This window comes from Arvicola amphibius, chromosome 3, assembly GCF_903992535.2.
Source record: "Arvicola amphibius chromosome 3, mArvAmp1.2, whole genome shotgun sequence".
Lineage (NCBI taxonomy): Eukaryota > Metazoa > Chordata > Mammalia > Rodentia > Cricetidae > Arvicola > Arvicola amphibius.
In genome coordinates, this window is record NC_052049.1 from 31,772,945 (window position 1) to 31,800,467 (window position 27,523).

At 41.5% G+C, this 27,523-nt stretch overlaps 1 protein-coding gene across 1 annotated transcript in view; it reads right to left on the reverse strand.

Annotated features, from left to right (window-relative positions):
- Nucleotides 1-3,933: 3,933 nt before the first annotated feature.
- The window catches only part of Emb (embigin), a 43,398-nt gene continuing 19,808 nt past the window's right edge, over nucleotides 3,934-27,523 (reverse strand). Inside the window, exons 3-9 of the mRNA XM_038323945.1 lie at nucleotides 21,138-21,330; nucleotides 20,838-20,926; nucleotides 13,022-13,149; nucleotides 9,696-9,975; nucleotides 7,195-7,228; nucleotides 4,657-4,711; nucleotides 3,934-4,156 (exon numbers count right to left, since the gene is read on the reverse strand). Coding sequence (XP_038179873.1) covers nucleotides 4,139-4,156; nucleotides 4,657-4,711; nucleotides 7,195-7,228; nucleotides 9,696-9,975; nucleotides 13,022-13,149; nucleotides 20,838-20,926; nucleotides 21,138-21,330 — 797 coding nt within the window. The 3' untranslated portion in view covers nucleotides 3,934-4,138. The remainder of the gene's footprint in view (nucleotides 4,157-4,656; nucleotides 4,712-7,194; nucleotides 7,229-9,695; nucleotides 9,976-13,021; nucleotides 13,150-20,837; nucleotides 20,927-21,137; nucleotides 21,331-27,523) is intronic.

Genomic DNA, 27,523 nt, shown 5'->3' on the forward strand with positions numbered 1-27,523 from the left:
TAAAAAAAAAGAGTCTTAAATATGTGTTGATTCCCCAGCACCTGCGTGGGGACACAAGAATGACAAAAAGTGGGTCCCACCTACAGTAAGATTATGGATCTTGTGCTATGACTGACCACCTAAAAGAGTGCAATTTAAAAACAAGCAAAACAAAACAAAACAAGGTAACTGACAACGACCTCAATTTTTAGGACGTATACAACTAGTTATTCAGAGCTGTTAAACTGGTCAGCTGAAGCTAAATCTGGATTTCAGTTCTGATCATGTACATTGCGGGTGTGTGTGATGTTCTTGTGGTCTCTGAGCTTGAGATTGTGCACTGATGAAAACAGAGGCTGTTTTTAAGACATGAGTGAAATAAACAGAAAACTTCAAAGCATATGTTAAAGTGAGTGCCTAGCGCGCAACACATGCAACAAATATCAGTGGCTAGCACTCAACAAGTGGGGCGCATCCTTAATGATGAATCCGACTGGTGAGCAGAACACGCCACTGTCTAGATGCAGAGCAAATAAAAACGGGACACATAGCTCAGTTGTCTTTCTCTCCAGGACAGACGAGCGTAAACTCAAGGGCAATAAGCTGTCATTAAATCAGCTAAGTACCTAAGTGTGTGTGACTTAAAGTTGCAAGCTAATCAAGTCTTCCTTCCATATTTCCTGCCGTCAATATTTTTCTGAGTGCAGACAGCTGTTCTATTAATACTGGAGCACTGGGATACCTTTCTGAGAGCTGAACCACTGAGCAGAAATTCCCTAACTCTTTCCCTAGATTTACTTAACTACTAAAGGTTCACTTTCCTATGGAAAGTTTAACAGAAGGCAAATAATCAAAACTGTCTCAAAGACGAGGATCAGAAACAAAACAGTTAAAATGAAAGGTTTTTTTCCCCCTTCTTTTGAAAAGTATGCTTTCAGTGTTCAAAATGTAATAATAAATCTTTCTGTCACATGCTGCTGTTAATATTAAATTCTGAAGTGAATTTTGAGATGTTCAAACACGTACAAAACTTGGGGAAGTGGAACAGGTATGTTAGTGAGGTGAGCCCAAGTGCCAGCTCTCTGCGCCATCCAAAGGAATCTAATCATTAAAATCCTGCATATTCAGGGCCAGTGTGTCACCTTATTAAATAGAAGGTTTCTGTGCATACTGACCATGGGATTCTAAGTGTGACGGGAATTAACCCCATCAGAATAGGTGCGATGTACCCTGTACAACTGGAGGACTTGCATAACTTGTTCTTCTGTAAAAATTTGTTTTGCAGTTTTAACTGTCATAATTAAAATTAGTTTTCTAAACCTAGGTACACACATCACCTATAACTTTTTGCACGAAATACTGGGCACACAACTAAAGCAGGAAAACTACCCTGACAACAAGATGGAGTTGTTAGCACAGGGGATCGTCCCTACCCCATGGATATGTGAATTTCCCCTAAACCTTAACATGCTGAAGGTTAATTTTGAGTTAGTGGGACGGGGTAAGCATCAGAGACACATTCTGGGCTAATCCAAGACACTGGGAGGAGACTGGTAACTAGGTGACGTGCAGAAATGCACAACAATGTGCTGTGTAAGGTTTGGCCTGAAACCTGACTCGTCACGTGAGATCTTTGTTTTAAGAAGAAAGACTGAGAAGCACCGTGGAAAATGGAGGAATGGACAGTGAGGACCAGGTAGGGAAACCTACACCATAGCCTTGCAGCTGGTGAAGGTGAAGTGGGAGAGGTTCAGGGAAGATTAATGACAGGTTAAGAAAGTCAAAGGAAACCAGGTGGTGGTGGTGCACACCTTTTAATTTCAGCACTCAGGGAGGCAGAGGCAGATGGATCTCTGTGTGAGTTTGAGGCCAGCCTGGAATACAGAGTGAGTTCCAGGACAGCCACCTCCAAAAAAAAAAAAACAATTTTAGATTCGAGCCTGAAGGACTCGCTAGCTAGAGGGGGGAAAAATTGCAAAAGGAAATCTATACTTCAATGGAAACCGAATTTAAGATTATCTGGACATTTTTAGGGCATCATTACATCTAATTATTATATTGAAAACCCATCAACTGAAAAGATTGATAGAGTTTTCCAGATGTCTACGACATAGTCAGGGTAGTTTTCCTGCTTTCATCTTTGTTTTTGCAGTCAGTTTACAATGGGTCCTTAGACAATCCATTCATTGTCTCTGTGAGGCTAGTCAATAGAAGCAGTCCATTCTAATCTAATAGGGATGGGATAATTTTCCAGAAGTACTCCAGAGAGACCCTGAAAGGCCAAAACTCAACTTCAATATTTGAAAGCTGTTTCTACTTAAAGTTACTAAGATAACTTATCTTTTAGAGAAATAAATAACACATATTACCCAATAGCATTTCAAATGTATCACATACGTATTTCAGATTATTTTACCTTTGGGTAGCTTTTTTTTTTCCCATGTAAACTATTTCAACTTAAATACTTAGTGGTGGCAAAGCAAATGAATGAATCTTGTAAGCAAAGTTAGTTGGGGTTTTGTATGTATCCAGTGACAGTTATACTGTTGAGTGGGACTTGCTCTCTGAATTCAAAATGTTTAGACTAATCATATTGATTGCCATGAGCTCATCAAGAGGATCTTGTCAAATTAAGCATGAATTAAAACAAAACAAAAGTATCATTAATGAGACTAAGGAAGGAAACAGGACATCAACTACCAAGAGGTGCATTCTAATTCAATAGTCTACACGTACAGTTAACATGTATTAGAAAATACTGAACTTTGTTGCATCAACAAAACAGGAAGCAGCTGCCATAATATTTTATATGTACTATTCTAGCTAGTGATATTGGTAAACATTAGCGGAGATATTACAGAATTTTCCTTATCAGAATTTGATACTTTTCTTAGCTAGTCTGTAAGGCATACACTTCTAGTTTTCAATGCTAAATCAGTGGATTCTTTCTACCCAACCTCTAAAACCGTCAATCCCCAAGAACCATGGATTTCTTTTACTACCATCCCAAGTTGGTCCCTATGTTGTCATTGTCCTTAACTCTGCTCTCAAGAAACAGTGTGTCACAAAAACCCAGCAGCACCAGGGACACTTAATCTACTACCCAAGGCACTGCTTTATTTATTTATTTATTCATTTATTTTTATTTAAAGTCAGTGACAACTATCCATTCAAAGTTGAACTGATTTGATTTTATTGAGTTTATATAAAATATCTCAGTCCTGTATGAAATGAAATCCTTCCATTTCAAAAGTTAAGTCTAAGGCATTTGCAGCAACTTAAAAATAGTACACTAGCACTCCTGCTTATCAGTCAAAGGAATTATTATTGGAAAGCAGTAATAACTCATTTTTGTACATTTGGACAGCAATGGCACGAGAAACCAGATAGCAAATCAAGGTCCCCAGGATCCACGAGCCACAAAGCCACACAAGCAGCAGTGTTGTACTGTGACCACATGGATCTGTACCCCGAAACGTCAACACCAGGAGGACAGATGAGGCCCAAATGCCGTGGCAAAGAATGAGAAAAATGTCCTACTGAAGACTAAGAAACCCTTTTTCTTAGCATATATGGTTTGTACTCCCTTAGTTGACACCATTACTCACAGAGCAAAAGTATACCTTAGCGTAGAGCCTACAGAGTAGCCACCATTATCGAAAGTATAGTTCCTATTTCCTAGGGAAAACACTTTCAATACCACGGCAGAATACACGTCACAGAAAAGCTGTTATCAATACTTCTGTAGGTAGTCAGGCATGAGCGGGGGCAACACTTGTAAGACAACAGGCAAAAAGCTTTCTCTTTAATGAATTCTTTGGTAATAAACACATCTTTAGTGATATTTCTTTGTGGATTAGTCACAGATTTTTGCTGCTGTCTGTCCCGTGCCCCTGATCTCCCAGACCAGGATACAATTTATTATCTAGCTTACAACAGGCAGAACACACCTGAAACAATTCACCTTGTTTTAATGAAAAGCAATTTACAAAATGAAAACGCATCTTTAGGTAGGAGATGGCCTATACTGTTTATAAAGCTACCGCTGTGGGTGCTGAGGAAGTTTTCTGTCTTCTAAAGATCTAAAATACACACGTGCTTGAGAGGAAGCAGGAGTACAAACTCTTTGTATGTCTTCTCAAGGCGGAATACTCTTGGCTCACTGTTCCACCGACTCCTGAGTTAAACAAAACAGAAGGCAACAGTTACTGCTGCGCGATTCTATAATAACTTCCAATCGTTTTAGCAATGCAAAGGAGTACTAGAACGTGAGCTTGACATCTACTGGCAGAGCAAGTTCTAACGCTGATGAACTAATACAGTTAAGAATTAATTAAGGGAATTATCTGTGTCGGACCAATTCATCGCGTCAACCATAGGGAAGTCTATGAGAATAAAATCAAAGAATACAGAAAGTTTGTGCTGAGAAATTAAAAATTACACAAAAGTTTTAATCCCAGCACTCAGGGGGCTGAGAAAGGAGAACTACCACCTATTCTCCGGTAGAAAAGGAAACCATTAATTTTTGCATAAGTCCATATTTTCTCCTATTATTATGTAAATAAGTGTGCCCCAAGCACAGTGAACTAGGTCTTCTATGAATCGGAAAAATTAAAGTTTAATAGCCTGGCATATTGAATTCCGCCTTTTCCCATGGTTTAGAAGTAAGTAACTTACATTTTTTCTGAGCCTGGGGGCATTGTTTTCTATACCGTTGCTATCATCTGATTTCCTATGTGAGAAACAAAAAAGGAGAATCACCAGATGTTCACGATGCATAAAATTAAGTCAGTGTAATAATATTTTACACCATACTGGATGCAAACTCTAAAATGTCAGTGCACACTCCACTCATTCTTCCTAACAGTGTTCTACTTGTAATGCTGATTTTTCTCATGCCATTGCTTAGGGAGAACCTACTGCCCACGGGCATAATAACAAAGACTTGCGCGATCTGAGCAGAGGGAGAACTGGAAGGGTAGGGTCGTGGGCATGTACGCAGCTGTGATCTCTCACAGTGTTCTGAAACATGCCAGGTCACAGTCAATCAGGAGCTCAGCCAATCTGTATGAGAGAAGTCATAAATTGATGGCCATTACATTAAATTAGAAGCTGCATATGACCTGTTGTATCAGAACAAGACTATTAAGGACAGCCTTGGATTCTTCAGCACAACTGCATGAGAAAACCATTGAGCACAATGAATATCAGTAGAGACGCTGTGGGCAGCGTCTCATGCGGCTGTTATCATCAAGTAAAATCAGCCAACCAACCATGCACGTCAGAAGTCTTAGAAATGTAGAAGTCTTGGACGGTAGAACAATGATCAAATAAATGAGTCTACTCTTCATTGAGTTCCTCGAGAGAAGTCATTGCTTTTGATGTTATATATTTATTGTTATTTTAAAAATCATTTTTACCAAGAAACTACAAAAGACCAGGGTTACCAAAGCACACAAATATATGTAAAAACATATCAGTTATATAAAACATGAAAATGTTTTCTGTGAAAAAAAACTACTTACTAACTAAATTAACTACGTTCCCTAAAATGAACTGTAACAAGGGCTGACCTGAAAGAGCTTAAAATACCACGGTTAATTTATACCTAAAATAAAACATTTTCATTGTGATGGCTGCAATGGAACAAAAGATGGAGAACTTGTACGTTAATCCAATTTAAAGTAAAAAGTATAAAATAGCTTTATATTATGAATTGAATCATGTTGACATTGCTTGTAAGATGTCTGGGGGGAGCATTGAGTGGGGTAAGCTGTGGTAACAAAAATTAAATTACACAGAATTGATAGTCCGTTCTGGCAGCAGAGCAAATCAGGATGCAGCCCTAGCCCCTAGTGACCAAGGGAGTGGCCAGAGTCAATGGACATGACGGGGGTGAGCAGACAGAGCGGACATTAAGAGGACGCGGTTTCGCTGTCTTCACATTCGTGAATGGCTGTCACACGCTTTAGGGACTTTAAAAAATAAGAAAGAGGACCAATAAATTTAAGAATTGGGGTGATTTAAATGTCAACTTATAATTTTGTGTCCTTAACTTGGAAGCACAAGTGGCTGTTGGTTCATTTTTACCTACTATGTATGAACTGGGTCCAAAAGCCTCTTTGACTATGGCTGCAAGTATATGAAGAACCACACTTCCGCCATCTTGTTGGGGATAGGGGCCCCTTTCAAGGGCAAATTCTCAGTTGTCTTAGTCTGGCCTCTTATTCTGTTTCTCAGATTTTAGTTCCTTCCCTGGCTGCCTTTATTCTCCAGTTTGGAAGAAGTAGTCCACCATCCCCAAACCAAAGTAGATCAATTGCCCTTTTATTTATCAATTGCCCAGCTATCCTCAGAGCTATTCCCAGATATCTCTAAAGAGATTTGTAAGAGAAAAAAACATGAGTTCTCTCTAAGGTAATTCTCATAGAATCCTAGGTGAGTGGTTTTCATTGTGATAAAATCAGAACTGGAAGATGTTTTTAGAAAATCCAGGTTCCATACCCAACCTATGTTGTTCTTTCTGATCTGGGGGATCTAGTGAGGCCTGAACACTCAACTATCTCTCTCTCTCTCTCTCTCTCTCTCTCTCTCTCTCTCTCTCTCTCTCTCTCTCTCTCTCTCTCTCTCTCTGGATGTTTTGCCATGGTACACGTGTGTGCCATGTGTGTGCACATGTCTCCAGAAGAGAACACAACAGATACCCTAGAACTGTTGCTATAGACTGTTGTGAGCTGTCATGCAGCTGCCAGGAATTGAACCCATGTCTTCTAGAAGAGCATCGAATTCTCTTAACCACCAAGCCATCTCTCTAGCCTCAAGAACATTGTATTAAGAAGCTTCAGTGATCAAAACTACAATCAAGGTAAAGACTCATTTAAATAAATTAATACGTCTGGTTACTGTGCTCCAAAGTCTGTCATAATATATCATTATGTATAAATGATACATAATTTATCACTAATTCAACAAATGTGTGTAGGAGCACCATGATGAACCCATCTTGCAGAGATGAAACCAGAAGCACAGAGCAGCTATTGATGGAGGGGTAGACGCTGGGTATCACACTTCAGTATCACAAAGATGTACACAGAAAACAGCATGCACACCAACACGTTCTTGTTGTTTGGTTTCTAACTGTAAGAATTTTACCTAATTTCGTATTTATCTGTATTTTATCCAAGTGAGAAAAAAATAAATAAAAAATCTACTTACAACTGTTCAATTTGTTCAAATTCTTTCCCATCATCTGTATAAAGACAAAGAAAAAGGATATGATATTTAAGCATGCAATGCTATGTTACATGTTCAATTCAACCTGCTCCTAACAACTTTTCCATGGAAAGGAGAGAAGTACCACCTTTGATAGCTGTGTCTTCCTCAGTTCCCTTATAACAGGACACCAGACACTATCTGAATCTCTGGTCAAAACTGTTTGGCACCCTAGGATTTTTTTCCCAAAAACTATATGATGAAAATCATATATATGTGTGTATGTGCATGTATACACATACATACACACATATATATACACACACATGCATGAACATATATATTTAAATGGCATATATGAAAATCATACATATATGTTTGAAAATCAGAAAAGAATACAGAATACATGTTTACTGGCAGGTTTTGTTTATCAACTTGATACAAGCTAGAGTCATCAGAGAGGAAGGAGCCTCAGTTGAGACAATGCCGCCATGAGATCCGGTTGAAAGGCATCTTCTCAATTACTGAGCAATGCGGGAGGACGCAGCCCATGGTGTGTGGTGTCATCCCTGGGTTGGTGGTCCTGGGTTCTATAAGAAAGCAGGCTGAGCAGGCCAGGGGAACCAAGCAAGTAAGCAGCACCCCTCCATGACCTCTTCATCAGCTCCTGCCTCCAGGATCCTGCCCTGCTTGAGCTCCTGTCCTGACTTCCTCCAATGATGGACCGGGATCTGGAAGTGTGAGCCAAATAAACCCTTTCCTCCCCAACCTGCTTTTGGTTGTGGTGTTTTTCTCACAGCAAAAGAAGCCCTAACTAACACAAAGTGACAAGTTCTATCACGGGTTTCTCATCCAATAGTCCAACAGACATGGGTTTAAGACAGCAACCCTAATGCTACCTGGAATTTAGGCACTGAGAATCTAGGGATGGAGAAAATACTTTTTAAATGGAGATGGGGAGAGAGCTTGGTCTCAAAGTGTTTGCAGTAGAAGAATAAGGCCCGGAGCTCAATTTCCAGAACCTGCATAAAAAGCCAGGTGTGCTGTTGTACACTTAAAGCGCCAGACAGGGAGAGGGAAACAAGAAACCTGTGGAGTGCAGTAGCTGCCGCTCTAGCCTAATTGGTAGGCACCAGGATAATGAAAGCCTGTATGTCAAAAAGGTATAGAGAGCATTCCTAAGTAAGTTTATGCTCTGACCTCCAAATATACATACACACACAAAAGCAACCCCCCTAATGCAAATGATCAAAATGAATTATCTAAATCGAAAAAAAAAATCTGAGACCATTTTCATTAAAAAAAAAATCCAGTTTTTCCCTAATATTCCAATGTCAAAAGACATTCTTGAACTGCCACGCAGTGGCACCAAGAGAGGAAATACTTTAATTTTAACACTAATATTTTTGAGGCAGATGAAACAAAGGCCAAGAATCCAGGCTCATAGACCATTACCATCATGGTTACAAGCATAGATATTGGTCCAAATAAGAAATTTTTTTACAGACCATTTTTACTTATTGTGTGTGTGTGTGTGCATGTGTATATGTGTGTATGTGCACATTTATATAGTGTGGATGCATGTGTGCACTGCTTAGCCTGGGTGTGAAGGTCACTGCATGACCTCAGGTGTCTGTTAGTCTTTGGCTTCTGCACTGATTAGGTTTTCCTGCTGTTTTCCTCTGAGTATGCCAGGCTAGTTGGTCTACAAGCAGCCAGGGGTCTGCAGCCTTTACCTCCCTCCTCTGCACAGGGGCCCTAAGATTCTAGCTGCTCATGCTATGCATCTGGCTTTATACATAGGCTCTGGAGGTTCTCACACTTGTACAACAAATGCTTTTTCCTCAGTGAGCCGTCTCCACAGCCCATCCCCAGAACTTGTGCGTGCTTATGTGTTAAACCATAATACACATCCTAATGACATCATGATGTGGAAACCGAAGCAGAGATCTAAGCACTGGGCCGAGCTTCCGGAGATCAGTCGGAGAGGGAGGAGCAATAGTATGAGCAAAGGGGTCAAGACCATGATGGGGACACCCACAGAAACAGCTGACCTGAGCTAGTGGGAGCTCACTGATTCCAGATTGACAGCCAGGGAACCTGCATAGGACCAAACTAGGCCTCTGAATGTAGGTGACAGTTGTGTGGCTGAGGAAGTCTGCAGGGCCACTTGCAGTGGACCAGGATTTATCCCTACTGCTTAAACTTGTTTTTTGGAGCCCATTCTTTTTGGAGGGATACCTTGCTCAGCCTAAATATGGGGGGTGGGAGGGGAGAGAACCTTAGTCCTGCTTCAAAGTAATGTGCCAGACTGTTGACTCCCCCATGGAAAGCCTTACCCTCTCTGAGGAGTGGACTGGGATGGGGTGGGGTGGGGGAAAGGTAAAGGAGTGGGAACTGGGTTAGGTATATAAAATGAAAAAAAGATCATTTAAAGAAAATGAATTAATTAAAATAAACAAATAATGAAGCAATAATGTAATACAAAAAGTGAGAAATCTTACCTGGGTCATTCTTTTTTTTCTGTGTGTACACTTCACACAGCAGAATGATAGCCACTAGGAGAATAACTTCGGCAATTATTGCGAGAAACGGCTTGAGGGGCACCATGAAGCTCAGCACAACCAGCTCAATGTGTTCTTCGCTCTCACCTAACTGGAAGGCTGCCCGGCACCAGTAGGAGCCTCTATCTTCCTCCAAAAGATGCTTTACCTTGAGTCGTGTCTCATTAGCATAGGACCCATTTATAACATACTTATCATTCTTGTGAACATCAATAGGAACCTAATGCAAGGAGACATTAAAATCCTTACATAATGCAAAAAGAGATACATGTCCCATGAGATCTCATTCTGGGCAAAGCTATAAGTCAAAGCCAAGGAAACCACTTACTGGAAAGGAGCATATTAAAATTTATGAGTCCTTTGCTAGAGGTTGGTGTTCCAGCAGCAAGAGAAAAAGTCTGCTCCACTATGTGGACTCAGCCCTGAATGTCTGAACCTACAAATATATGTCTAGGTCGTCATTAGTAAATATTAGGTGAAAATCCAAGGCAGAAAATTTCCAACCATTCTGGCTTCCCTTTCTTATATATCACTAGCTCTCCACAAGCAGAGGCAAGCATAAAAGGAAACAAAACACCTATTTCTAAAGATATTATTCTGGTCAGTCCTGATGACAGACCACCAAGCTGACCACCTGAAAGTGCAGTTGACATCCTCAAAGCTTCATAGCCGATGCTCTCCAGTGACCAGCTCTCTCGTCCTAGACCCCTGTTTCTTCCTTTCATGTCCCTGTTTCTTTCTCTCTTAGGTAGACTGGCTTCTGGGAGCTGCTGGGTTTTCCTCCCACTCACAAAGTCATACTAGGAAGCTGTTGTACTTAATCTATACTAAATTTTATTCTCAGGACATTTGATGCCTTCACTGTTCTATCATTCAGCTGAGATGCTCAATAAATGCTAATCTACACACACATGTTCTCAAATTATCCAAGGACGAATTCTCTGCAAATGCATTTGCCAAAAGAAAGGAAGGAAGAAAGGAGGGAGGGAGGGAGGGAGAGAGGGAGGGAGGGAGGGAGGGAGGGAGGGAGGGAGGGAGGGAGGGAGGGAGGGAGGGAAAAAGAATGGCCCTGACCTATCAATATATACACAGTCTGAAATATTCATGACACAAACCACCAGAGGAATCAGATATAATAAATCAAAGGCTGAATTTTAAGAAAGCACAGAGCTAATTGTGGTACAGATGGTGACTTACATTTTAAAATGCTACTTGACCTAAAATGATGACCTGCAACCCCCTCCCTGCCCCTGTCTTACAGTTGATCATGATCAGACTCAATGCTAAATGAAGCGGATAGTGATTCATACAGCAAACCCAGAAAACAACTTTAATATGAATTGATTTAGGCTCTAGTTTGTTTGCTAACACACACGCATGAATAAATTACGCTATAGATTTCAAACATCACAACTGGTATTTGTTTTTATAATTTCTATTTTAAAAACATTTGTAGATACCTGTCCTGACCACCAATAAGACAAAGGGCAGAGGATTCACTGTTTACGCTGACCCCTGCATGATCTAGAGCTATTTTCCTGAAACATTAAAGCAGTGTTAGCACAGAAATAGACGCGCTCCTTCCAAAGCCCTTCTTCCATCATCTGCTCCAACTTTGTTTCAGTGGGAATCTAATATCTCATGGAAAGACTGGTTCTGTTTCATGTGTCCCATCCAGAATTACAGCTTTTCTTTAATAGGACTTTAATCTGAATACTCATTAGCAGCGCGGCAAGAAAGGGGCACCCCCCAAAGCACCATGCCCTGAGTTTCAAGCTCTTTGAAGCTGTCTGGGAAAGGACAGGACGTCAGCGATAATTTATTCATAGAATGCTCTTGTTTTCTTCAGATCAGCTCTGCGAAGCCAGTTGTCTTAGATGTATGAGCCTCGAAATCCACTTCTTTCCAATGTGTGAAGTACAAAGGGCTGAGGACACTTAACAGCTAAGACCTCAGTTTAAGGGACCAAATTTCCATCCATTGTTTCCAAATGGTGCCGAGACATCGGCTCCCATGTCAGACATTTCAGGAGACAAACCAGGAAAAAGAGCCTGGGATTTTTTTTTTTTCCTAGTTATTGGCAAGAAGTAGAAGAGGGGCTTTTCTGATGAAATTACTTCTAGCCTGGTCAACTAAAAATGTTTTGGTTTTGCCTCATTATGTAGTCTGGGATAACACTGAAACCTCTATGCAGGGCCTTGAAAACACAATGATGACCGCCAAGCTTCAACTTCCCATAGGTCCGGGATTACAGACACATGCCATTAAACCAGGTAAAAATTCTCTCTCCTTTTACTTTTACTTTTGTTTTGTAGCACAGCCTTGCCGCGTAACCTTGGCTCTTCTGGCTTTACCTGGCACCATCTCTTTGGTGCAGGTTTACCTCAAATACATGGCAATCCTCCTGCCTCCGTTTCCTTGATACTGGGATTACAGGCACACACCACTGTGCCCATCCTGAAAGCAAATTCTGATTTTCTTTCAAGGACTTTAAATAAATTTCAAAACCTAAAAAGAAAACGATGTAGGATCCAATAAAACACTAAGATCTGCCGGGCGGTGGTGGCGCACGCCTTTAATCCCAGCACTCGGGAGGCAGAGGCAGGCGGATCTCTGTGAGTTCAAGGCCAGCCTGGTCTACAAGAGCTAGTTCCAGGACAGGCTCTAAAAAAGCTGCAGAGAAACCCTGTCTCGAAAAACCAAAAAAAAAAAAAAAAAAAAAAACCTAAGATCTTCTTCACACATACAATGCCATGTGCCGAAAGCATCCAAGGACAACTCCGTGTGTCACTGTGTGTTCTTGCGAACTATAAGCGGTAACAGAAGTGCTTGTCTCCCTAGGACTGAGTCAGCTAGAATCCTCTTTATGAACTAAATGGTTTCTTGTTTTCTTTTCTTCAACCCCAAGAAAAAAGATCTTCCATATATATATATATATATATACGTGTATACGTGTCTGTGCGGGTGTTTGGCCACATTCACGTGTGATGAACGTGGAGGCCGGAGATAAACACCAAGTGCCCTTCCTCGACTGTCTTCCACTTCGTTTTAGAGACAGAGGGTTTCACTCAGCCTGGAGTTCACCAGCAAGACTAGCCTGGCTCAGCAAGCCAGGAATCGTCCTGTCTCCAACTCCCTCAATGACAGTTGAAATGCCCCGTTTCTTATACGGGTACAGGAGATCCATACTCTTGTCCCTCCTGCTTAAAGGACAGTCACTGCGACCAACTGAACAGCCTTCCCAGCCCCAGCAAACACAATTTTACCTGTACACTTCCATTACTCGTGTACCAAGTCCAATTTAAAGGAACACCGTCGTGGCATTCACACTTCAGGACGGTAGAATCCCCCACGTAAGTGATCAACGGCTTGTTCTTCCCGCGAACGCCGGGTACTAAGAGGAGGGAGAGAAGTGTTTATTACTGAGACTGTTTAATCAAAAGAAATGTACTAAACTTGACTTTCCCTACTTCGTTTTCTAACCAATGCACAGGTTTCGTCACACGGTTCTGATTGTGCATACAATGAAACCACCTTGTAGCCATGGGAGACAGCAGCAGTAAAAATAGAAGTGGTTGGATAACCACAACAGGACTGGGGTCAGTGTACCCCTGAAGGAAAGGCCTCCAGTGATTAAAATTAGAACCATTCCAAGCTTGCAACAAACGGATGACATGCTCGAGAGAAGAAAGGAGCTTCCTGTTTCCACGTCTGCCCTTTCTTCTCACTAACTACGATAGCGGGACCCCTCTGCATAGCCTTACCCTCACGCTGAACAAGTAAAATGGCAAAACATTCAGGTTAGAAAATCTTTTCATTGACGCAAATTTGCAAACAGCCAGCAGAGCTAGAGAAAGTGATAACACAAAGAAACAAAGGAAAATCAGGGGGAAGAGTGCTACGGATCAGCAGAGTATAATAAGGCAATGTCAATACTAAATAAAGAATGGTGTGGGATGATGAAGGAGGCCACCCATGAAGATATAAGTGCTTCCACAACCAAATAATGACAAACACAGCAATCTCTTAAGGCAATCTCTAAATGAGAAGGTGTGAAGGTTTGAATCTCCGGCATTTACATAGCCTCTGGCATTTGAATTCTTAGTTCCCAGTTGGTGGCTGTTTGGGGAGGATCAGGGTTGCCTTGCTGGAAGCAGTACTTCACTGGAGGCAGGCTTTGAGAGCTTAAAGACTTTCACCGGAAGATTGCTTTTTTTCTCTCCTGCTTCCTGCTTGAGGTTTAAGGTGAGAGGCCTCATCTTCTGCTCCAGCCGCCACACCTGCTGCTCGGTGCCACACTTCCCTGCCATGATGGACTCTTTTGTATAAAGTTGTCCTGGTCATGGTGTTGCCACACTGACAGGAGGAAACGAAGGCACTGGTTCTCACGCTTTTCATAACCACAGAAACAGGTTTTAATTAAACTAAATGGACTATAATTTTACAGAAACCAAAAAGATGCGAACTTCCAATCAGGCACTGCAGCAGAGGCAAGCACCTTATGACCTAACTATCTAGGTGGAAGTTCTGCCTCAGCTCCCACTCCTCCCTCTCCAAACCCTGCCTGCCGGAAAGGCTGCCAATGGTCAGCTCTCTCCCGCCCCCGCCCCGCCCCACCCCCAGGAAAGGCTGCCAACAGTCAACTCCTCCCCTGAGATGGTATTTAAGGCCCCTTAAGGCCCCTCCTCAGGAGCAATCTCCTGGTTTCCCCCTTGTGCCTTCTCCTTTTTCCTGGGACAATACAGGAATGTTTTGCTCAGATTAAACCTAGACATTAAATTTGGCCTAATCTGACTTATTACTCACTAAACAGGGGAGTTTTACTTATCACTAACTACGGGGCGTGATTAGAGATGGGTGTGTGTGACCAGACTAAGGAGCTGGGATTCCAATTATCCCACCCAGAAGAAACAGCTGGAGCTCAGCGTTCCTTTCGCTAGCTCACTCCCTCGCACGCCTTGCTGACTCCAGCTCTGCAGTAGATCCTTAGGACGGTCTTCAAAGATCAGGTGTACGTGTTGGAAGGAAGCCAACACAGTGTTCCAATGTAATGAAGAGATTTAGGGCCAGGAAATAAATATTTGACACATAATGACAGCTTTAAAATAAAGGTATCTGATGGGTAGTGCCTTATACACTTGCTATGTTGTTGTAAAGGGTTAAAAAAGAGTTCCTCAAATGAAAAATGCTTGGTACATATTGGGATTATGCCATGGTACAGCTCCCTTAAATCAAGCTTTCTATTACTAATGGTTATGCCCTTTATATATAATGTCATTAGCCATCTTAATAAGAATAATTACTGTCCTGGGCGATTTTTAGATCAGTTAGCCTTTTTTGAGCAGAGGAGAGATAAATTTACAGGGGAAATTCATCTACGTATGTCTTAGAACTGTGACAATGTCTGAAATCACCCAAAACAGGGAGAACTTTAAACTGAGTCTCTCTGTGAATCATCCGCACCATCTGGAACAAGCGATGATAAAGAAAAAAAAAAACGAGATGAGTAAATAGGGGGAAAGGAGAAAAGTGGAAAATATTAGCTCCGGACCCCAGTAAGAGCCCTAGTCCATCCAAATACCACAAAGAGGACAACCCCTCAGTGAAGCCATGGCACAAGTTCTCCTACTGTTCTGGCCACACAGCCAAGTGCTAGGTAAGACTGTATGCATGTTGTAGTCCTGCATAAATTATAACACGTTAAACCAGGATGCCCAGATAGGTGCTGACCGATGAACAAGAAATCGAAATCAAACTGGATAAAAAGATCAAAACAAGCTTCCTTCTAGACATATGTAATATGCGGCACAGAAAGGATACACGGGGGGGGGAGGAATCACTTTACATATGATTATGAAACCTAAACATAAAACAGAAATACCCCACTTACAACATACTGTTTATAATGAGAAAAAGGCAGAAAAAAAGTCGATAGCAGTTTGATAAAACCAAGAACTAAAATTTTAAGAAAATAATTTCAATCTAAATGTACTTAAATGGAAAGGGGGTGTTTAAGAGGCATCTCTCCTGTAGGTGTTCTAACCTAAGTTAGGCTACTATATGCCAACATCATCGGTCTACTGCCTCAGAACTCGTTTATAAATCCAGATGGTTCAGAAGCGGAGGAAAACAAGCACTATGAGGAATTGGAAGCAGTTCTCAGATCCAAGGGAATAGCAGAATGTCTGTCTTGATGCTGATGTAACAAGGATATTTTAAGTTATTGAGGAAAAGAAAACGATTAAATGTCAAAATGTTAAAGGCTCAGTTGGGTGGAATCCCAGAACATTTTATTCTGATTTGTTTCGTATGGCAGGGTCAATTTCTTCACTAAAAACTGATGCTGAGAGCCGCCGAAGCCTGGGCAATGGTCTGTGGACTGAGCTCTCCATTAAATTCTATATAACTTCCTTTCCTTTCATTCAACACTCCAGTTTCTAGCCTTAGAGAGCAGAACTGGCAAGACTTACTCATATTGCAGCCCACGGACTTGTCTGTTTTCTAGAACTGGGAACTGAGATCCATAAATAATTCCATCCCTGTTGACTCTTGTTTTTTTTCCCAGTTCGGATGAATGCACTCCCTTCTCCATAGTCGTAAGCACTAAACTGAGTTGTAGAGGGACAGATTATTTTACTATGATTGAAGCTGGTAAGCCATAGCTGGGAAGGAAGAAAGGAGGGAGGGAGGGAGGGAGGGAGGGAGGGAGGGAGGGAGGGAGGGAGGGAGGGAGGGAGGGAGGGAAGGAGGGAACGAAGGAAGGAGATACCCACGCTGTCAAGTCTTCCCCTGAACTGATACAAGCACGCTTTATATTCCTGGCTAGCCAATAATCACATGATCTGGCTCCCTTCTGATGCATGCTTCCCTATCTGTGGTTTTTGCCATGAAGAAGGAAGACTGGAAAGTGAGGGACTCAGCTATTCCCGGACGTCCTAACAAAGCACCCACAACCTCCAGGCTCCACACCAACTTCTCACCAGGCTTCTTTACAAATTATCCAGCATCTTGTGAGCTCTATAACTGATATGAAATATGGTAACATCCCAATGTTTGAGTGCTGGTGGTTTATGTTAGAGAGCAGAGGGCTCACCAATGTTTTTGAAGGTCTCAGTTAAAATCTACAGATCAAGCATGGGAATCAGAAATTGGCAATCCTTTTCTGAAACCACAAAGTCCTCTCCAAACCTGAAATGGAGTTGAGCCACACCTCTCAAGGCCCATGTGGAGAAGCAGAAAGGATATTTTGAAAGCATTGGTTCATTGACTTCCTGTGCCAGGCTCAGCTCACCAGTAGGGAAATACTGCTCCGGACGGAGCACAGCTTCTAAAGTTAGCACTAGTCAGGGCCACGGTCCTGCTATCTCCAGCTCTCTACCTTCTAGACACTCTATTTCTCAAACTCGGCATGTGTGTTAGTTAGGGTTTCTAGGGCTGTATGGAATTGAATTATATATATTAGATATATATTTATATTACAGATAGATGACAGATTGATAGATGGATACAGAGTGTGTGTTTGTGATAGAGGTTGTGACTGGGTATCCCTGGCTGGCCTAGAATTTGATACATAAACCAGGTTGGCCTTGAAGAGATCTACCTGCCTCTGTCTCCAGAGTGACGAGATTAAAGGTGTGTGCCATCACTCCTTGACCCAGAAGTATTTTATTTTCAGTTGTATTGAGGATCACAGTTTGTTCTGGGCCACACTCCCATCTAGAAACCTTTAGGGAGAACTCAAGGAAGTAAAAGACCTTTACATTAAAAACTTGAAGACACTGAAGAAAGAAACTGAAGAACATCCTAGGTGATGAGGGAGGATCTGTGTGTTCCTGGACAGGCAGAATTTGTGAAAGTGGCTTCAGAACCAAAGTAGTCTGCAGATTCAACACAATCCTCTTATCATATTCCCAATGACAGTTTTCATAAAACTAAAAAAGACAACCCTAAAATTCATAGTCAAATTTATATTTCACAATCATTGTTCACTGAGAAGAAAAGGGAGGGCAGGGGAAGAGAAAAGAAAGGAGAAAAGAAGGGAATAGAAGGGGATAAAGGGAAGGCAAAGGGGATAAGAGGTAAAAGAGGAAAGAATGAATTAAGAAATAAGGGAAGTAGGAAAGTACACAGTGAATATTCCTGAACAAGTTAAATTAGTCTGTGAGCAAAGAAGCTAAACAAGGAATGCACATAATATAATTCAGGTATGACAGCAATTTCTGGAGAGACCAAACTGTATAATTAAAAGGATGCATTATAATTTCCAAGTTAGAATAATTTAAAAAAAAAAAAAGAAGTCTTGAGTGTGAATATACAGGGTGATGTGGGATTTCCCTCTGTGTGCTGTGATTACCCTAATGAATAAAGAAACAGCCTTGGCCTGTTGATAAAATTTAGGTAGGTGGGGAAAACTAAATGGCATGCTGGGAGAAAGGAGGCAGAGTCAAAGAGAAGCCACGTAGTCCCCCTGGAGCTGAACAGAACTTTAGCCACGGAACTTTAACTGGTAAGCTACTGCCACGTGGTGATACACAGGTGAATAGATATGGGTTAAATTAATATGTAAGAGTTAGCCAATAAGAAGCTAGAGCTAATGGGCCAAGCAGTGATTTAATTAATAGTTTCTGTGTGATTATTTTGGGGCTAAGCAGTCGAGAACAAACTAGTAGTCTCCTTACTACAACAGGGGACTTATGAGCAACATAGGAGTGGACAAATAGGAAATCCAACAGCAAGGAAACAGGCCATTCTGTTATGGATGAACCCTAAACACAGCAAGCTACCTAGGCTTCAGAACTGTTAGGGAAAGCAGACCATGAAATAAAGCCTAAAGCAGTTACTATGGCAACAGATTCCATTTACCAGTTACCAGCAGACCATGGTTCACTAATCTACCAGAGAATGTTGGGATTTTCGTGAAGGCAGTTATCCAACCCAAACTGCTAGTTCTTATCTCAACACTGGGACCTTCTAATTTTTAAGTGATGAGAAAAATGCTCTCGTTGTTTGTTACCACGAAGAAGAGCTGGATGTCATAAGCAGGGTTTGTTTAAAAAGTAAATGCTACTGGATGGTGTTTCGGCCACCAATGAACCAACACAACATTAAGGAGCTGAAGCATCCTCACCCCCGTGGAAGGGTCACTGGAGAAGAGTTGAGAGAACTCTCACAGTGGATGGTTTAGTAGAAACAGACTTCAATTCATTCCCTAATACATTGGAAATCATAAACCCTGACACAGATAAGATACTACTCAGAAATGGAAAGGTTCACCCTAAATTATCTGTTTATCAGCAAATCTATGGCAACAAAACCAAAGTGAGCAAATCACCATGAGCATGCCTCCAAAGGAAGACCACAAAAGAGTCTAGGCTCTCCTGAAGTATTCCAGGGGCCAGCATGGTTCTCAGGAGCCAGAAATACCATATGGTGTGGCTCTGCAGACTACCCAGTAGGTAAAGTTGTGTATGTAAACAGAAAGTACCGACGATGATGTACTTAATGAGAGTATCTTTTTTATTAACAAAACTATTTATGAAGGTTAAAAAAAAGCCAGGAAGTGGTAGAGCACACCTTTAATCTCCGCATTCAGGAGGCAGAGACAGGTGGATCTCTATGAGTTCGAGGCCAGGCTGATCTACAAAACAAGTTCTAGGGCAACCAGGGATACACAAAGAGAAATGCTGTCTTGGGGGAAAAAAAAATCAAAAAAAAAAAACCCCAAAACTACTAAACTAGGGTGTGGTTTAGGCTGCTACTATAAAGGTCAAATTTTGTTTAAAAAAATTAATTTACAAAATAAAAAGTTAAATATAATAAATTATAAACTTAGAAACATTTTTAAATTAAATTTAGCAGCGGATAGATGTGCTGTGTTTTAAAAAAGCTCTATGGTAGCACACAGCAATCAGGCTTCGGAATCACTCACCTTTCCTTTGCCAGATCAATTCCAGTCCAGCAGATTTATCCACAAAAGTGCTCTTTTCACAGGGACCGTATCCATCTTTTATGCCGTATTTTATATGTTTAGATAAACACGTCTTTCTTCGTGTTATCCCGAACAGTGACCTCCTGGATATGGTTCTAGCCTAGGAGCAGCAGACGCCACCTCGCAGCCAAGGCCTGTGGTGGGCTATACTCTTCCCTGGCTTACCCACAGAACACTGAGGGGGAATCAGTTCACAAGAAGCATCTCTGTCTCTGGGAGACACACAACTGTGTTCTGAAATGCCCATGCTTGATGACACAGAACTCAGGCACCACTGCGCATCAGAGGAAGATGAGACTTTTATAGTCCTCTGAACTCCAAGTCTTGAAGACACTGATATTAGTATCAAGTTATTGTGTATCATCTCAGTCTGGGAATGTAGCAACTCACAATCTGGATGCTGAGAGATGCTGTAACAGGCTTTATTTTAGGCCACCAAGCAACTCCCAAATCATGACAGAGACTTATCATTAGTTATGAATGCTTGACCTTATCCTGGCTCTTTCTCTGTTTCTCTTCAGCTACGTTTTGCCTCGAGGCCTTTTACCTCTTACTTTTCTTTCTTTCTGTTTGCCCTACTTTCTCTCCATCTACCAGCCACACCTATCCCTCTCCTGTCTAGCTATAGGCCATTCAGCTTTTTATGAGACTAATCAGGTGCCTTAGGCAGGCAAGGTGAAACAATTACGCAATTTAACCAATGCAACATAAACCAATACAACACACCTTTACGTTGTTAAATGCAGCACAAATAAATGTAGCACGCTTTCACATCATTAAAGTAACAGAAACAGAAACAGAAAATAAATTCTGAAACAGAAGCTAACAAATAAATTTAAGACATTTATCGGATTTGTGAAAACTTGGCAGCTGACCTTCTGAACTGAAATCTGTATTTTAAATTAAGACATAGAAGAAAAAGATGGAAGAAAGCGATGGGTTGGGAAAGACAAGACCTCATTCAAGGTTACCTCCCAGAACTCAATACAAAGTAAATGATTTTCTTTCAGCAGAACTACATTACTATAGCAATTACTTAAAACTCAAGGGACATAGAAATCTGAGACCGTAATGTTGTCGTTATAAATACTGACCTTTGATATTAAATGTTCCTCTGAGCTTCTTTTCTCCATCAAAGAAACAAGAATAATTTCCCATTTGCTTGCTATTAAAAATGATGAACCTAGTGATAATAAGAATTATTAATACAAGCTTGCTTCTTACAAATATTTAATAAAAATGAAGTCATCAATCAAACTTTTAAAACAGAAATAATTCTGTAAACGGGAAAATCAAAATGCTAGCATAACATTCAAATGACCTCAAAGAGAAAAAAATGCTTAATCAGTAGAAACATGTAGTTAAACTGGCTATGTAGACCCTCGTGTACATACCTGTACTGACTGTACAAGGTGTTTCCCACTTTGGTTGTATTGAAAACATCAATATTCTCAAGAAGTTCGTCATCCTTTTTCCAAGTCACATTCACTGAGTTCAAATCCCCAGATGGTGTGAACTGGCATAAGAGCTCCAGGTCAGAAGGCTTTTCCAAAGTAATGTTTTTTTCTACAGCTGAACTGGACTTGTCTATTCATTACAAAAAAAAGAAAGAAAATGTGTTATGAAAAGTTATCTTTGCGGGCGAATTCAAAATATGGCTCTGTATATACGAATACCTTTTATAAGTAACATGTATATAAATTATATAAATTTTCAGCAGCAGTCTACTGACAAACACTTAACACCCTTCATGCGTCTGAAGACTAGCTCTTCCGCAACGTGGCTCTGCTGCCCTTCCATACTGTCCTTTATCAGCAAAGCTAAAGAAATGATCTCTTGTGACATTAATAGAAGCACAAAAGCCTAAGGCTGATAGATATGTCTATCTCCTGAATGAGACAGAGGGAAGAGCTTCTGAGAAAGGTCCTGCACATGAGGTGACACGCACTGGCAGGGGCAGACCCGAGCGCTGATTTCCTTCTGCTCAGGAAGTGTATACCCTTGGCAGTTCTGTAAGATTTGAAGACTGAACTGATGTGCTAGTTTCCCTCACTCTCCATTTTCATAAGACATGGAGAACTGTTTCGGCCATCCTGGGTCTTTGGAGCTTCCATATAAAATTAAAGATTTTTTTTTCAGCCGGGTAATGGTGGCACACTCCTTTAATCCCAGTGCTCGGGTGGCAGAGGCAAGCAAAGTCTCTGATTTCCAGGCTACCCAGCTAGGGTTACACAGAAAAACCCTGCCTTGAAATATATATACACACACATTTATATGTATATATAAAATATATATGTATATATAAATATATATGTATATATATATATATATATACACATACAGTTTTTGTGAATAACAGCATTGAAATTTTGAAGGGGATGTCCCTGTCCTCTGGCATCTTCAATTTCTTTCTTCAGTGCCTTCAGATTTTCATTGTACAAGTTGTTTACTTCCTTTGTTAGATTTATTCCAAGATACTTTAATTTTTTGAGGTTAATATTAGTGTTATTGCTTCCCCGACGTTTTTCCTCAGTGTGTTTATCATCACTATATATTTTCAAAATACAGATTTTTTTCGTTGTTGTTGCTGTTTTGTTTAAATTTTGTATCCTGCTACTTTGCTGAATGTGTTTATCAAGGGTAGTTTTCTGGCAGAGTCTTTATGGTCCTTTATCATAAGAATCATATCATCTGCAAATAAAGATACTTTGACTTCTTCCTTTCTGTATCTCTTCCATCTCTTTCACTTGACATCAAATGCCATGCTGAACAGGAGACGAGGGAGATTATGTTTTTGACTATTTCTGATTTTGGTAGAATTTTTTTCTCTCTTTTTCTCTGTTTGGGATAATATTGGCTCATGACAAGAATGGGTTACCTTTATTGGATTTGTTGGCCAGTGAGGTCACACAGACCCTCAAATATTGCCATTGCTCTTGGTTTCGCTTCAGAGCTCGACAGTAAAACCCTATTGCTGAGGACATCATATATTTGAGTCACGGAATAAAACAACCCGGCTCTGACCTGGAGCTTCACCGTTACCGGCTCCCTTTCACAGCACTGAAAGCTGCTATACATGCCACTGGAGGAGGAAAGAAATCAATCTGTCTCAGCTGTGGAAGCTGCAAGCTGACATTACAACCCACCTGGCAAGCTATACCGACTGGCACGACAGTGGCATGAATGTGGTGGGGGTAACCAGTTGCTTAGTGACGGACTTAAGGCCCACTCCTCAAATGAAACCTATACCTGGCAGCATTACCAGGACCAAGCATCTGTGGGGAGACAGATCTAGGCTGTAGGTGAGAATCTACTACAGTGACTACCAAACCGGCTCCCTGTGGAGTCTCATTATTTTGTGCTGGTCGGAGTAAGTATCCCCCTTGTTTGGTCTCCAGCTGGCAGTGCTGTTTGGGCAGGTGTAGCCTTGCTGGAGTAAATGTCACCAAGGCTTTGAGAGAATATCACTGCTCCCTGGGATTATAAACTTTATTCTTGGTCCCATTTTATACCTCTGCTTCCTGACCACAAGGAAGTGAGCAACTTCATTCCTATAAGTTCTTCACCTATGACATTCTGCCTGACCATGATCCAGAAACAATGAAACCAGCCTCTCAGACCATGAAGCCAAATAACACCTTCCTCCTGTTCTTGTGTATTTATCACAGAAAACTCTTTCATAGATAAGATAGATAGATAGATAGATAGATAGATAGATAGATAGATAGATAGATAGAGATAGAGATATATATGCAAATATATACACATGCACTTTTTGAAGTGGTCCAGAATATAACAATAAAATACAAAACTTATTTTGATCAAAAAGTATGAGTTTCTGAAATCTTAAGTAAACATTCAGAAGGACTTGACTGTTGGCAGTCTTCTCCTCAGGGAAAAGGAAGACTCAGCAATAGAGAATTCTTACACCAAGCCTGAGCCTACATGACCACAAACCTATCATGTGTTCTATTGTTTCTCCTACAGACAATTTACCTTTACCTTCCCACAAATGGCCTTTGGCTCCCTGTCCTTCCACTATTAAGATGTTAAACACATGAATGTGGAGAAAAACAATATGTTAAACAAAATGTCCAGCACAAGAACTGAAATGCAAATTTAAATTGAAACGGTTTATTTGTGTGAACTAAAGAAATGCTGACCTTATACCAGAAGAGTGAATAGAATCCTAGTTTGTTTTTTGTTGCTGGGATAAAACTTTCTGACCAAAGGCAATTTAGGAGAGAATGGGTTTATCTGGCTTATAGATTACATCCACCATCAGAGGAAGCCAAAGCAGGAACCAGTCAAAAACTGACTCAAAGAGCACAGAGGAATGCTGCTTACTGGCTTTCTCCCCCAGGGTTGATCAGCTTGTTTTCCTATAAAATCTGGTACCATAGACCCAGAGGTAACAACACCCGTGTTCATGATGAATGAAGAAAATGCCCCACAGATACACCCACTGACCAATCCAAAGGAGGCAACTCCGATCCCTCCCTGATGACTGTAGTTTGTAACAAGCTGACAAAAAATCAACACAAATAGCATTATCAGAGGCTGAGGAGGGTGGAGGCGAGGGGAGGGCAAAGGACAGTTAACAGATATTGGGGTATGGGTAGATTTTTTTTTTTCTTTTCGGTTTTTCGAGACAGGGTTTCCCTGTAGTTTCTAGAGCCTGTCCTGGAACTAGCTCTTGTAGACCAGGCTGGCCTCAAACTCAGAGATCCGCCTGCCTCTGCCTCCCGAGTGCTGGGATTAAAGGCTTGCGCCACCACCGCCCGGCATGGGTAGATATTCTAATGCTATATAGCTCAGAATGATAACCAGAAAATGCAATGATCTGTGACCTTCTAAACAGCTTTCTATTTCAGTCCATCCAGCTTCAGCACCCACGTGGTAGAAGGGATGAAGAATCCCACAAATTGCCCTCTGACCTACACAACATAGTATGTACACATAAAACACACACACACATATGTAGGATAAATGAATTTTTTAAAAAAAATTAATAGCTAAATTATTTAATGATTTTCCCCCCAAAGCTCACATTTTTATTTTTGTATGAGTGTTTCACCTACATGTCAATGCATGTGTACTGTGCATGTGTGTGGTAACCTCTGAGGCCAGAAGAGGGTGATGGGTCCCCTGGAACAGGGTTATAAACTGTCATAAACCGCCAGAGTGTTAGGAACTGAACCCGTCAGGGCCCTCTATGAGACCAGCATGTGCTCTTAACCACTGAGCCGTCTCTCAGTTCCCTGAGACTCACATTATCTGTTGTCTACAAAACATCAAATATTGCCAAGGTCTTCCATTCTTTGACACTCCCTTTGCTTCTATTTCGCTCTCAGTAAAGTTTAACAAACCCAGGCACACCAAGTCCTTTCAATGCTCCTTAGTATTCATGCCCTGGGGGATTTTGCTTTCTGGTCCCTTCCCTCTCAATTTGGCATTCTTGTGCTGAATTCAATGATTAACCTCTAATCATACCCTCAACACATTTTATTTGAAAAACAAAGTTCCCTTCAAAACCTCATTCTTGATCATTGACCCAGGGCTCTGCCTGCTCTCTGAGCATCTAAACCCTGAAAGCCAAAGGAACCTCAAGCCCAGGCTGGCCTAGGGTGGCGCAATAGCTCCCCCTTTCCTTGGATACTAATTGAGTCAAGTGCAGTAGCATTCTACCGTACTATGCTGCCGCTGAAATGTCGACCAAATTTGTCTCATTCCCTCCAACCGTCTTCCCCACAGGCCTTTGTTATCTCTCGCCAGGGCCAAAAAAATGATTCCACACTTCTGAAGATTTCTCTTCAGCTGGGTGTAGTGGCACAGCCACAGGCCTTCTATGCTGCGCTTGGGAGGGGAAGGTAGGCGGCTTTCTGTAAGTTTGAGTCCAGCCTTGTTTATATGCTAAACTCCAGGACAGCCACAACTACATAGTGAGAACTTGTTTCAAAAAACAATAGCAGCAGCAGCAGCAGCAATATCAACAACAAAAAGCAAGAAAGAAAAGAAAAAGGGGGGCCGGGCGGTGGTGGCGCACGCCTTTAATCCCAGCACTCGGGAGGCAGAGGCAGGCGGATCTCTGTGAGTTCGAGACCAGCCTGGTCTACAAGAGCTAGTTCCAGGACAGGCTCCAAAGCTACAGAGAAACCCTGTCTCAAAAAAAAAAAAAAAAAAAAAAAAAAAAAAAAAAAAAAGAAAAAAAAAGAAAAGAAAAAGGGGGGATTATTCCTCTTCTATTTTTTTAGAAAATTATAACCATACCAAGACTGTGCGCTAACAGAACTCAGGTTGTTTAGCTGCCCTGGTGTGATGGTAAATCCAGATCAACAACTTGATCAAATCAGTAATCACTAGGAGATAAACCTCTAGGACAGTCTGTGGGGAGCTTCTGAGATGTTTCACTGAAGGAAGACTCACCCTGGATGGCTCTTCTATGGGCCTGGGAGCAAGCCTGAATAGAAAGGAGAAAGCTGAGCCCAGCATCCATCCCTACTTCCTAACTACAGTAACAACGCAAAGAGCAGCATCAGCCTCCTCCTCCAAGCCTTCTCCACCATGCAGGTCTGCACCCTCAAACCATGAGCCAAGATAAATGCTTCCTCAAGTTGATTTTGTCAGGGATTTTGTTATAACAGATGAAAAAATTCACTATCCAATGGATTAGACGTCTTTCATTTGCAAAGCAAAGGATATTTGTAATGGATACCAATTGTTGTTTTAAGTTGTTCAGAGTGGTATATGTGTGTGTGTATTGCTGGAGAGCCATGTTTCATGTTTATTTGGGGTTGTTGAGAGTGCTGTGTGATGTGTGTTTGTGTGTGTGTTTTGCTGGTGAGCCATGTTTGTTTGGGATTGTTGAAGGTGCTGTGTGTGTTTTGCTGGAGAGACATGTTTGTTTTGGGTTGTTGAGGGTGCTGTGGTGTGTGTGTATGTGTGTGTGTTTGTTTTGCTGGAGAGCCATGTTTTTGGGGGGCTTGTTCAGGGTGCTCTGTGTGTCTCTGTGTGTGTGCGTGTTTGTTTTGCTGGTGAGCCATGTTTGTTTGGGGTTGTTGAGGATGCTCTGTGTGTCTGTGTGTGTTGATGGAGAGTCAATCCAGGTTCCTGTGCATCCTAGGCTGCTAGGCAAAGGTTATACCATCAACTATATCCTGTGTACCCCCGCCCCCAGTTTCCTTGCCTCATGTCCTTATTTTGATATCAAAATGGGCTGATACACATGAAGTCTACAAAAGGCACTACGGCTGCAGGGGAGCCGTGCTCAGTAAGCACTCCCCTCTCACTGTCTCGGTCCAGAACTTAACAAACCCGGGCGTGGTACGAAGTTGCAGGCTGACTGCATCACTTAGTCGTCATGACAGCGTCGATGAGGTAAGCAACCACTCCTATTTCACACATGAGGCCAAGAGGAAACTCCCTCACCCAGAGTGACACATCAAGATACAGGCAGCGCCGACCTTCAAAGGTGAGTGTGGCTAAGTCCAGATTCTCCCCTAACCAAGAGTACATACAAACCCTCAAAGACCCGGAATTCCTAGGAAAAGACCATCAACTTCTTCACCATCAAACGGTTCAAACCCAAGACTTCAAACATAATGACAGATGTCAAACGGAACTTAAATTACAGCAGCATACCCAAGTGAGCGAAATGATAGCTGACTGTAGAGACAAACACATTAAAAGCACTTGCGTTCTCAACTAAATGTTCTTCCACGGTGTTAAGTATAGCATAGCCTGCCTTTCCCAGGCCACCCTCCGCCCTGTTACTTCACTG